Source organism: Montipora foliosa, chromosome 6 (genome assembly GCF_036669935.1).
Source record: "Montipora foliosa isolate CH-2021 chromosome 6, ASM3666993v2, whole genome shotgun sequence".
Taxonomy (NCBI): domain Eukaryota; kingdom Metazoa; phylum Cnidaria; class Anthozoa; order Scleractinia; family Acroporidae; genus Montipora; species Montipora foliosa.
The window spans coordinates 16164454-16176953 of NC_090874.1; the positions used below are offsets into that span (position 1 = coordinate 16164454).

At 36.3% G+C, this 12500-nt stretch overlaps 2 protein-coding genes across 2 annotated transcripts in view; one reads left to right on the forward strand and one right to left on the reverse strand.

The window, feature by feature from the left end:
- The window catches only part of LOC138006838 (nicotinamide/nicotinic acid mononucleotide adenylyltransferase 1-like), a 19360-nt gene extending 17285 nt beyond the window's left edge, over positions 1–2075 (reverse strand). Inside the window, exons 1-2 of the mRNA XM_068853432.1 lie at positions 1943–2075; positions 1708–1796 (exon numbers count right to left, since the gene is read on the reverse strand). Of these exons, the coding sequence (XP_068709533.1) occupies positions 1708–1796; positions 1943–2030 (177 nt within the window). The 5' untranslated portion in view covers positions 2031–2075. The remainder of the gene's footprint in view (positions 1–1707; positions 1797–1942) is intronic.
- Positions 2076–2125: 50 nt separating this feature from the next.
- LOC138006836 (casein kinase I-like) overlaps positions 2126–12500 on the forward strand; it is a 19422-nt gene continuing 9047 nt past the window's right edge. Inside the window, exons 1-6 of the mRNA XM_068853429.1 lie at positions 2126–2288; positions 2943–3074; positions 6359–6465; positions 7188–7314; positions 11735–11833; positions 12118–12257. Of these exons, the coding sequence (XP_068709530.1) occupies positions 2952–3074; positions 6359–6465; positions 7188–7314; positions 11735–11833; positions 12118–12257 (596 nt within the window). The 5' untranslated portion in view covers positions 2126–2288; positions 2943–2951. The remainder of the gene's footprint in view (positions 2289–2942; positions 3075–6358; positions 6466–7187; positions 7315–11734; positions 11834–12117; positions 12258–12500) is intronic.

Genomic DNA, 12500 nt, shown 5'->3' on the forward strand with positions numbered 1-12500 from the left:
TACTTCCCCACCAACGCAGCACCACAGTTTCTTTAGACACTACCCCCTTCACTTTTTGTAACCATTGACAACCACTGTCAGTGCAACTGCGCATAAGTTGGAAGTGGCCAGAGTCCGTCTTGGTGCTGACCAAAAGAAAAGCAAACTCTGGGGACGAGATTGATACATATCACACACACACACCTCCTTAGGAGAATAAGCATTCACCACTCCCCCTCCCCTCCCCCAATGTCCAATTTGGATAGAATTAGACCATTTTGCAGCTGGTTGCTTGGTGAGATGGCCAATAGATGGCTTGCAGTCCCTTTTGAGCCAGTCACACCACCTGCTTTGGTCACGAAAGCGAGCCAAGGGGAGAATGGTGATTGAGGAAAGATATAGGGAACTGCACGTCAATTGTCTGTAACCAACACGTTCAGAATCTGCTAATCTAATTAGTGAAAGTGATTACAGACGGTTCCACCTCTTATTGCTAACATAAATAAACACCAAACAGCGTGGGAATATCTATGTGCATGTCGAATTCAATCAACAATTCGAAAGGGAAACTGCAGAAAAACTACTGCATTTAACTTAATTTAATGTTGGAGTGTTTTGGCAAGTTTTGCCGGTGTGATGTTGGGGACAAGTTCTTGTTTAGAATGGACGACTCATCATCTATCATTAACTCCGTGAAGTCAGGATACAGAGATTGTTCTGCAGAAAAGATGACTCAATACTTGTTTTAGGCCATGTCCTTCAACAAATTCCCCTTCTTCTCAAAGGCAACTTCCCATAGATAATCGTTTGACTGAATCTGGTCTACAGTGTTGATGCAACAAGCGGCTATTACCACGATCGATGGCGTTTGATTTGGGTCACTCGTCTCCTTTAAGATTACAAAGCTCTCATAAAAAATGGTCTTGCCGAAACCACTTGGTAGTACAGCCATAACATACTTGCCTGATAGGAGAGCTTCGACCGCAAGTTTCTGTTCTTGCTTGGGTAGCCATTTGATCGAAACCGCAAAAGCAATATCGTGCTTCTCTTTTCCCAGGGAAAATCAAAGACAGATTGGCGTACTAATCTGACAAGAAGTAATCAACTTCAACTTACTTGTCCAAAAAAATCTGAGAGTGGTACATTGTCAACGGACCGATCCAGAAGATAGTGCAGTCCCTATGTCTATACTCAATCACCATTCTCCCCTCGTCTGCTTGCATGACCAATGCAGGCGGTTCGACTAACTCAGAAGGGCCTGTGAGCAGTCTACATGGCCAAGGAATATGGCACCAAGGCTGATCATGTACTGTAGGCGAATTTGGAAATGATCCAGAACTGCTTCAAGAAAGTTCAGATCTTTTGATTCACATTAAAAAAAACGGCTGGGTATCAAAACAAGGTCAAACATGGCTTCTCTTGCATTCAGTTACGTGTACCATGTAGCACACAACTGTAAAATGGGCTTTTCTGTTCTGGGTTGTCGGAAAAAAAAAAACCATAAGTTTACATTATGCCCTATAAAACCTGAAGAAAGATTACATTCGTGGGTCAGCTGCATCAAGCACTAACAACAAATATTTAATTCTCATCTGGCGCTTTACGTTTTTAAACAAACAAATGGTTACGGAAGATTGAATTCTTACACAAATCAATGATATAATTATGTGCCTGATGGTGGCCAAAATGAAACGAAAACTAAAGAAAATACACAACCCGGACACCAACCTTTTTCTTATATCCATCATTCACTGGGGAGAAAAATCCCTTTACCACTCTGAACAGCCCAGTCTTGTGAAGAGCATCTCTCGCTAATTCTGATCAAAACAAAGAAAATTATGAACACAATGCAATTCGTATGACAACCATGAAAATGTAAACATCTTAAATTTAAAGCGGAAACAGGTGATGGAACAAATTTCAATATCAAGTCAGTCAAAATTCATCATATCTTTACAGATACCGAACATTCTCAAATGGAGAAAAGTCACAGGATTGAAAGATCCACAGCTCAACAACACCACATTCGTTTTCGAAGCCGCAGCCGCCATCTTGCTTATGGTTCATCAATCGATACTTAGTCGATACTGAAATATCGACTGTCTTACACATGGTTGCCTCGGTTACGACATATCCCATAATACTTACTGAGATGAGGAAGGAAACATGGAGGACATTCGATGATATTTAGAGATTTGAATGTAATTACAGATTCTAATAGATTTTAAGTCGCGTAGACCTCCTGTTCGTCTTGTAACAGGGAAAGCCGATGACAGAGAGAACTATTCCATCATTTTATTCTTCCTAAGGTAAGAATTTATATATTTTTAAAGGTAAACAGTTGTCTGTTGATCATGTTCGCGGAAAATATTCGGATTAGCGCTCACAGATTTTCGTTGAGCGGTTGGCCTAAATTTGCTTCCTCTTCCGTTTATTCTCATCCCTGGACTCGTTTCGTTTATATCATCAAAGGATCTTGAATGGTTAAGTTAGGACTGGGAATTTTTGTTGAAGGTTGAAAGTTATAAATGCGTAAGGATGTATGCTCCTGAGGTAGACGACTTGAATAATTTATGAAATATTAGCCGCAACATAAGATGTCAAAACAACAGATCGAAAAACACAAATAAAAACCCCAGTGATCACTTAAGGAGATCCAAAATAATGTTTCGACAATTCAGGATATCAAAAATCCTATGTTGTGAGATTTCTCCCCAACAAGGAGAGCTAAACGTCTTGTTTTCTAGTAAATTAATTTTCGGTCGAAAGAGATTCAAAACCTTAGGGTAAATAATTACTTTGGAAAACTATACACTTAGCAAGTATACAGTTAATATTGCGTGAATTTTTTTAGCAACCTCAATAAATTATGAGGGACTCCCTTCAATTTTTTCTCGACAAAGATGTCAAATTTGTAAATTACCTTCTTCGGTAAGTGTCAGTAGTTTATTTTCTCTTTATAGGTTTCTAAAATGCAGAAACCCAGCAGCGCTAGGTCGGAGTTTATTGTAGGTGGGAAATACAAATTATTACGGAAAATAGGCAGTGGATCGTTTGGAGATATCTACCAGGGAGTGAATATTACGAATGGGGAGGTATGTGTTGCACAATATTGGTTTGGCTTTATAATGTTAGCTCGATGCCCTAACATGATACTGATATTGTACTTGTTCATAAAGGTTAAATTTAATACTCCTTTTACATTCCATTTATATTTTAGCTCCAAAGTATTTAAGGTACAAACCCTTAAATGAGAGTTGTGCCAAAATTTACTGTTGTAAAATTTTTCTAAGAGACAAAGAAGACAACCTGGTGTCTTTTAAGTGCGTTCAAAAGGAAGTGAGTTGACGAGGGTAAAAGTCAAGACCTATTTGCACAATGAGAAAAATAAGATTCATAACATAAGACATTGAGAACTATTTTTTATTGATGTGGAAGGTTTTCAGTTACTGTAAATAACCATTTTTATCATAACACAAGTCAGTCCTGTAGTTTTTATATCTAAAATAGCCAAGGGCTTTGGCAAGCAATATTTTGCATAGCAGACGTGCAGCTCTGTGGAATCTGATACCACCATATAATTAAATTGATGTGCTTTAATTTAATTATAAATAAATGAGAGTGATAGATGCAAATGTTCCGAAGTTAGACTACCTTTTTTTAAACCTGAAAATTTTGTGCCATTGTTTGATGCATTTAGAAAAAGACGGGTATTACTAAGTTTTGTCTCTTTCAAGAGAGACATTTACAAGAGAATTTTGTCTGCAAGAGTTTAACACCTTTTCAGCTCACCATCATTCAACTTTTCATATATTAAACATATCTTGCGACTTTCAGATACATGTACGGTACATTAAGAAAGACATTCTACATGTACTTGAAACCAGTTGGTCTGTACATACTTGAAATATAATTTTATAGTCTCATTTACTCTACATTACAATAGGTTATAAATTATACACTCTTTTTATTTGTAAGAACATACAACACTGGGGCTGAGGCTGAATGCTCTTATTTTTTTTCCAATTTGAGCCAGAAATTGTTCTTAACATGTTCCTAAAAGTTGTGCCGGTGGCACACTAAGTTCATCTGCAAACTGAGTTGTTCTTCATTATATCATTCAATAATAAATAAAACCACACTGTTAATGTTTTAAAAAGTCCTGTTTGAGTAAATTGTCCTGTTAGACTACAGTTTTACATTTCTTTGAGCTTTATTTATACTACTCATAAAAACAAAATACACTTGAACAAAATAAAGATGTTCTTAACTGACTCTCAGCCTGGGTATGTTCTTAGTATGACTTTTTTGTTTTGGTTAATCTGAGCTTGAACGTTCTTATAGAAGAGGTTCTTATTTAAAAAGAGTGTTTATTATACAGTATGACAAACTCTATGAACAGGCAAGATGAACCAAATCCTGCACTGTGATTGGCTACCTAAGCAGGGACCAGGCTGGACTTCTCGCCTGGTCCCGCAAGATCAAAGATCTTTTTTTGGTGTTTTATCCCATATATTAAATCCTCTATTGACCAAGCTTGCTCGGTCAAGATGGCTGGATATTGGCCTTGTTCTTTTTTAGTGTGTTCATGGACTGAGACAAACAAACACGCAAAAAAAGAACTTGGCCAATATCTAGGCATCTTGACTTCATCCTGGGTCAATAACCCATTATACTACCAAAAAGACATGTTTTGTGCATCATATTTACTTGTGATGCATATGATAACTGACAGCTGTTTGTATAGAAGAAGCATTCATTCATTGCTGAGAAGACCAAAGCATGCAGTGGTCTGCAAGTTGTGGGTGCAAAATTAATTTGAAACCACTGGGTAAAAGTTTTCAAGGTTTAATTTCATTTTGAACTCACTCTCTTTTGTTTAAGAATTCAAAATATTATTAACCTATTGACTCCCAGGGGTTCCCCATTGACAAGTAAAATCGTCTGGCGTTAGACAGAGTAAAATACTAAGTCTGGCCGTTTGGGTGTCAAAAGGTATTAAATATTATTTTGTACATGTAGGTAAATTGTGTTCAAGGTCTTGAGGACACAATTTATGGAATTTTGACCAGAAATGTTTGTTACCACCAACACAGTGCTCCTTTAATAAACAATTACAGCTATAGTTGTTCAAGGAAGACAAAGCACCTCTTTTGTCAGCTTTTGTTGACCTTAAACTTTAGTCTCTTTTTGGGGATAGATGAGACACCACTGGCTTATTGTTGTGTAAGAAGACAATAATATTATAGTACTAAAATGTCTGAAGGCTTTTAAACCTATCAACACCACAACAAAAAACATTATCATTATTTTGTTAATATGCAAGTTTCAACATCAACCCTTTTTTAGCCATTTGTAGCCAAAAGAAAAGGTTTAAGTGGTCTGTTCACTGAAAAGATAATTTAAATTTTGTTTAATTAAAAGATCCATTTAACATACTGAACTTGTTTGGTTAACCGAGAAGCTAACAGTTATTGAGCATTTTATCAAATATTCTGAATTTTATGCATTTCCTGAAATATTCTGGTATGGTTCCCACACATCAAGAAATGGTTTTGAATGAGAGAAATATTTTCTCAAAGTCAATTGTGCGGAAAAAAAAAGTTTGGGAAAAAATAAATTTGGAAGAAATTAGTCAGGTACTTTTGCGACAAGATACAAAAATTTAGTTGCAGTTTCGCAAATTTTAGTTGCAAAATCATCATGCTGCATTGTGTTGTCAGTGGTTTAGCAAATCAAAATATGAGCTGGCGACAATACTTGAATATTGTGTAAAAAAACAGCTGAAAATGGCGAAGGATCGAAGGAATGGAGAACTTTGTGCATATAACATTGCAGCTAAATTACGCTACAATGACACTATCTTCAGATTTAAAGGCAATTCACAGTGAGAAACAAATGATTTTGTCATTTATTTATTTATTTATTTTAGAAAAAGTAGCAGCAAAGTGGCAACTGCTTACCATTTTGTTTCGAAAGAGTAAAGGTGAAAACAAGTTGCAAATTTGTGACTTCTAGAGATATTTTATTAGCAAAGGGGAAAATTCATTCGCAAGTGCAACTGTATTGGTCACAATTTCGAGCCCTGTGATTTCATAGTAATAAATTAATATAATAAGTTATAAAATTTCTCTCAAATCTCTCATAATTCTGTCAGTTTCTATGAGACTGTGACAATTACAAAACTCCCTAAACATTTTTAATTACTTTGGGTATAAATTTTACACAGTGAATCAAAATGGTCTGTTATAACTGGACCGGGTGAAATCAGCAAGTACGTAGTGAGTTTTTACCAACATCTTTGGCTGTCAAGGTAGCCACTGTTATGTTTCATTCAGTATAATTTTGTAACATTATGTTTACTTGCCTTATTCTGCAGGAGGTAGCTGTAAAACTTGAAGCACAGAAAGCAAGGCACCCTCAGTTGTTATATGAATCAAAATTGTACAAAATTTTGCAAGGAGGAGTCGGCATTCCAAAATTCAGGTATCTTTAATGGCCTACCTCCTTTGAGTCTCCTGTAGCTCAGTGTTAAAGCATCTGAACTTTGTAGTGATCATAGGTTGAAATCCTGCCAAGGGGCACTCAGATGTTTTTGAGGCAGCCCAAGTCACCATCAATAAATTTAAAATGATACGTTGTTGTAATAATTTATGACCTTGTACCATGGTTAGATCATCAAGTAAAGCCATCAGCTGATAGTTCTCAAAGACTTTTTATCCATAGAATCATTCACAGTGCATTAGTATCCCCACATTGGTGTACTAAAAGTTAAACATCACCCAACAATAATTTACTGTATTGATAAACTTTTAGAGGCACTCATTAAGAGTAGTTAGCAAATTCTTGGACTTTTTGGCAGAGGAGCTATTGACATTCCTACTAGCAAAATTGCCTCTGAGATTATACAAAAATGAATGTTATGTCACAGTGGTGTTTTGAGAAATGTTTCTGTTCTGGGCTAGATCTAGAAGGAAAATCATCAGGCTCTCTAACTTAGTAGAATAATAATATACTCTGTGGGAGGGATGAAAGTTACTGCAGCATGAAATAGATTGCTTGTCAAGTAGGGGTGCATAGAGTTTCCTTTGTCAATTTCTCACTTGGAGCACATCTTTGCAGATTTCACTAAAGAGCTTAGTGGTGCCAAGCTACGGTTTTGAGAATTTGCATACCAGTTGCCAAAAGTAATGATTTTTTCTTGACAGATGGTTTGGACAGGAGAGAGACTACAATGTATTAGTTATAGACTTACTCGGTCCCAGCTTAGAGGATCTTTTCAATTTCTGCTCAAGAAAGTTCTCAATGAAAACAATTCTCATGTTGGCAGATCAGGTATTTGTAATGTTTGAATGTTTTGTATTCAAATGATATTTAAACTTAACATATGTACAGTAATAACCATAAAATCATGAACTAAACTTTTTTTCCGTTCTTTCACGTGTACCAGGAAATGAATCATTTTTATTCCTTTGCATGACTATATAAGTGAATCTCTAATGAGATTCAATGAACCTAGCCGGCTCTGAGACCAATAATTATCAAGAAATTCTTGTCTCAGACGATCCCATACGATCCAGGACTTGCTACATAAATTATGGGAAATCTATGGGACAATACATATACCCATAGCTAAACCATAGCCAAGTTCTATGCACAGGAGTAGCCCGTACGATTCCCAGTTGCTTATAATTGAGTTCTCTGCTGATATAAGCAACTTGGAGAGGGAGATGAGGGGTTTTTACTCCATTTCTACCCTTAGGCCTTTAATTTGGTTGTTTTTACATGTACCTTAATTCTCTTTTGAGAGATATTTGTTAATATGAGGTCCCTTTCCATTTTTGGATATTGCAGTATTACACAATAATCAGCAGCACATTTCCCAAATCATTTTGAAAAAGACTGATCATGTGCTTTTACATTGTAAATTATGGTCTGCATAAATGTAGGCAGGCTGTTGGCCAAATTGATTAAAAGGTATTAAGAAGGAATCCACCAGCAGTTCAAGTAACAAGTGGACAAAATGTTTGTACCATGATCATTTGCATCCTACGGTAAACTTCTGTTTGACTGTTCTCAATATCTTATCGAAAGAGGTGATTTCACTTAAAAGATGATGTTGAAAGGAAATTGATGATGAAATTTTACCTGTGTTTGAACAATTACTGTGAACTTTGAAATTTATTTTCTCAGAATCCAATGGGAAATTGTTCTTGGTGTTCTTACAGGCTCATAGTTACTAAGTTACATCTTTAGCTTTAAGAAGATATAAAAAGGAATGTCATATACTACAATGTATAATTATTCTGGCACCCCTTGTAGAACCCCTTGTAAATTCTATGTAACGACCACATTTACATGGTGTTATATACAGGTACATATATTTGATATAGAGGCCTTATTCAAAGCCTGTTATATGTATGCCTCATATATATTTTGAAAGGAAATGCTATGTTTTAGCTAGTCAAATGGAACCTGTACGTAGCATAAGTGAAGGCTATGTTATGGGGTTTTCTGTGTCCAAAAATAAAAATAGTTTCAACATAGTTTCTACATAGATTCGAAACAGAAAATACATAACACATACATACAGTGTATGATAAGGCCAAGACATTGGCCTGAATGCTTACATGTACATAGGGTAACCGGTCGCGTCGCCCACAAGTTAACTCGCCTACACCGAAGTTAACTCGCCTACACGTTCAAAGTTAATTTGCCTACACATAAAGTTAACTCGCTTACACATTCGAAGTTACTTTTGATGTTATAAGATAAAGCAAAAACAAGAAGTTTACTCGACAACTATCAGGCAGAAAAACGAACCATCAATCGGATATCCTATTTGTTTTCGTCTGTCAGCGGCATTTAATTTCACGTCATTCTTTAAAAAGTCACAGCTTACGAGCCAGAAGGCCCATCAGGCCGGCGCTTATCTCCAGTTTCAGTAGCATTTAAGCGACTAGGAGTATTTATACTCCCCCCTGGATGGGATGCTAGTCCATCGCAGGGTTACCCCCAGCATTACACCGGTACCCAATTATACACCTGGGTGGAGAGAGGCACCGTGAGAGTAAAGTGTCTTGCCCAAGAACACAACGCAATGTCCCCGGCCAGGCCCCAAACCCGGACCACTCGATCCGGAGTCGAGCGCACTAACCATGAGGCCATCTGCTTTATCTTATAACATCAACAGTAACTTCGAATGTGTAGGCGAGTTAACTTCATGTGTAGGCGAATTAACTTCGAACGTGTAGGCGAGTTAACTTGTGGGCGACGTGACCGTAATCCGTACATAGTGATAACATAGGGTGTAAATAGGCCACAAATAGCCTCTACATACTGTAATAAAACACAGAAATAGGACGAACATAACTATTTCATAGCACTTCCGTACAGTGTGAATAGAATCTACCTAACTGAAATTGAGGATCCATAGCAAAATTGCATTCACATAGCACTCACATAGAAATATTACATGTATATGATGCAAATAGGCTTTGATTAGCCTCTAAACAGTATTGAAATTGGAATTACACATCTCATGCCTAATGCTTGAATTTGAGAAATAGAACGACTAGTGCACACATGGAACACAAGAAACAAGGTTATAATATCCTGCTCCTGTAAATTAATATTCCAGCAAATCAGAAATGTGCTGGAAACTACAAAAAATCCATTGTAGTCAAGCTATTAACAGTTATCACCATAGCTCAAAGACAAAAAGAATTGACTACAGATTTCAAAGCAGTTACATTTTTTTATTGCATGAACCTAAACATTTAATTCATGCCAAAATCTTTGGATCGATTGGGTTCTTGTTTTAAATTTAAAAACAAAAAAAGCTTTAAAACATTTCAGTTAAACCACAGGTCTGCAAATACATCAAACCATAACTGGCTGCTAAGCATTTTTGTCTGCTGTAAAGGAGCTTTCACTGCTGTCCCATCAAAGAATTTTTTTCCGAAGTGTCTCTTTATACTCTTTCATGGCAACTAAAAAAAATACAGTACATATACTTCAATGATGCATGTAGTGATTCCTCTAAATCACTGATCATTTTTGTTACAATTAAAGTGTGTGAAGAGTAGACTCATAAATTTGGGTCTCTACTTACAAACGATTAGTTAAAGTGACAGAAATTATAGCATTTTTACGAGAAGGAATCAATTGTCAATCGTATACATGTAACTTGCCGTATGAGCACTCTTTTTCCAAATCATTTGCTTCACCATTTGACCTATCTTCATTATTCTTGTTAAAGGTTTACCAATTTTTTACAGAGTTGTCAGAGTCTGCTTGCTTCACAAATTGACTCGAAGGTGTGAAAATGTGAATTCTACATGCATGTAAATCGTTCCAAATTTTGAAGACAATAAGGCATCAAATCAAATGTTATTCGCTTAAAGTTAACGCTTACCTATTTACTTGAGTTGTTGTGAGCATTTCCTTGCCTGGATCAGCATTTAAAGAGTAAAACTAACAAAAAAATCGTCACAACAAAAGCGTGATCGTAGATGAAACGTTTGAATAAAACCGCGCAAAACCTGTAAGAGCTGGACTGGTAAATGTTAAATAATAATAAATTAATAGTTTAAAATTATGGTAAAAAGTATGTTCAAGTCCATCAAATTTCATTTTAAGTGAGGGTTTGACAGAATGTTTTTTCATGCCTCTTTCCCTAATGGCATCAATTTAGGGGGGGGGGGGGGGGGGGGCAACAGACTTAACTGAGTGAACTACCTTGCATGTTTGTTGGCTGCCAATGCTTATTGAAACCCCTGAATGTAACACCAAGAAAATTAAAGCTAAATAGTAAGTAATATTACAATAATTATGACCCATACAAGGCTAAGAGTTTGTTGATTAAAATGCTAGATGATTAATCATTTATCAGCAATGGTGTGATCAATGACCATCCCCGTGCTACAGATAAACTTTCACCATAATCTACTGCTACTTTTATTACTAATTTTGATATATATATTATTACTATAATTTCAACTCCTTAGTTTACATGGCATTTATATATGGAAAGTCTCTAATAGTGTCAAGAATTATAAGAGATTCACAAAACATGTTCTAGACCCATAGAGATCCCATACACATTTCATATGGGAAACCTATGGGGCTCAAGCCAAACTTTTGTCAGCTAATATGGGTAATCTATGGAGCACTTACATGTTGATACTCCATATCAAACCCATAGGTGAGATTTTGTTGTCAACATACCGTATGTGTGGAAAAGCTATGGGTATTGTTTTCCCGTAGCTTTTCCATATGACAGATGGCCTCGACTTTTTTTCCCATGCATTTTCCATAGCTTGAAATTTGGCAAAATTATTCCCCATATCAATTTCATATCATCACCCAACCCTCCCATACCATTTCCACATATGGGCCAGATATGGCCCAACCTTTTCCATACAATTCCCATACTTTTTCTTTGGTAAGGGAATCCTGGTCAAAACTGTTGGCCAGGACAATTCTCGCTTCTCCCTCTCTACCCATTACAATGTTGATTTTTCACGATCTCCAAAATCAAGATCTGTTCATCGATCGCTCGCATGTTTCAACATTGTCTGGGAGGAAGGGGGACGTGAAAAAAGGCAGCGAAAGAAGAATACGCATTGCTCATATATAACAATGGAAGCATGTACAGTAAATTTTCTACTTTTCACCCAAAATTTGACAAGTGTCTTGCAGTCTTTTGACCCGGATCGTAGTTTATTTAGTATACTTCTTTTCTCTTTCCCAGATGATTGGCCGCCTAGAATATTTTCATAACAAGAATTTCATCCATAGAGACATCAAACCCGACAACTTCCTGATGGGAATTAGCAAAAGTTGTAACAAGGTACCAGTGGCATTTCTTTTACATTGCTTCAAAATAATTGGCTCAATCAGTGTTTTTTTTTTTTCACTGTCTACTTTATACGACCATTACAATATGGCACAGGGCTTAATTTTTCGTTTTCTCTACACTCTGTACTTGAATTGAAGGAATTATTAATTTTGCCGAATTCTGGGAAATTAAATTCACATGGCATAAATTATTTTTTTAATGGCTAAGAACTTGTTACGGAAGTGTTCACTACAGTGTAGGTTCTAACATCTGTCTGATGTTTTGTATTATTTCAGCTCTATATCATTGATTTTGGTTTGGCTAAAAAGTTCCGTGACAGTAGATCCAAACAACACATCCCATACAGAGAAGATAAAAACCTCACAGGCACTGCCAGATATGCAAGTATAAATGCACATCTTGGGATTGAACAGTCGTAAGTGCATAGCAGATAAATCACTGCTTTGGCTTTAACGAACAACGAATGCATAGTTACATTATCAAAAGCCCACAAAATTTTCAGGTTCCATACCTAATGAAAGAAGGTGTTCCTATGGTAGTCATGCAACTTGAAAACAAAATGCATTAACTTAAAGCTCTTTGGAATTTGAATGCAGGGTGATTTATTAGGCGAAAAAGGGTTTTGTTTGCTTTCATGTTCAGGATTGCAATGAATCAA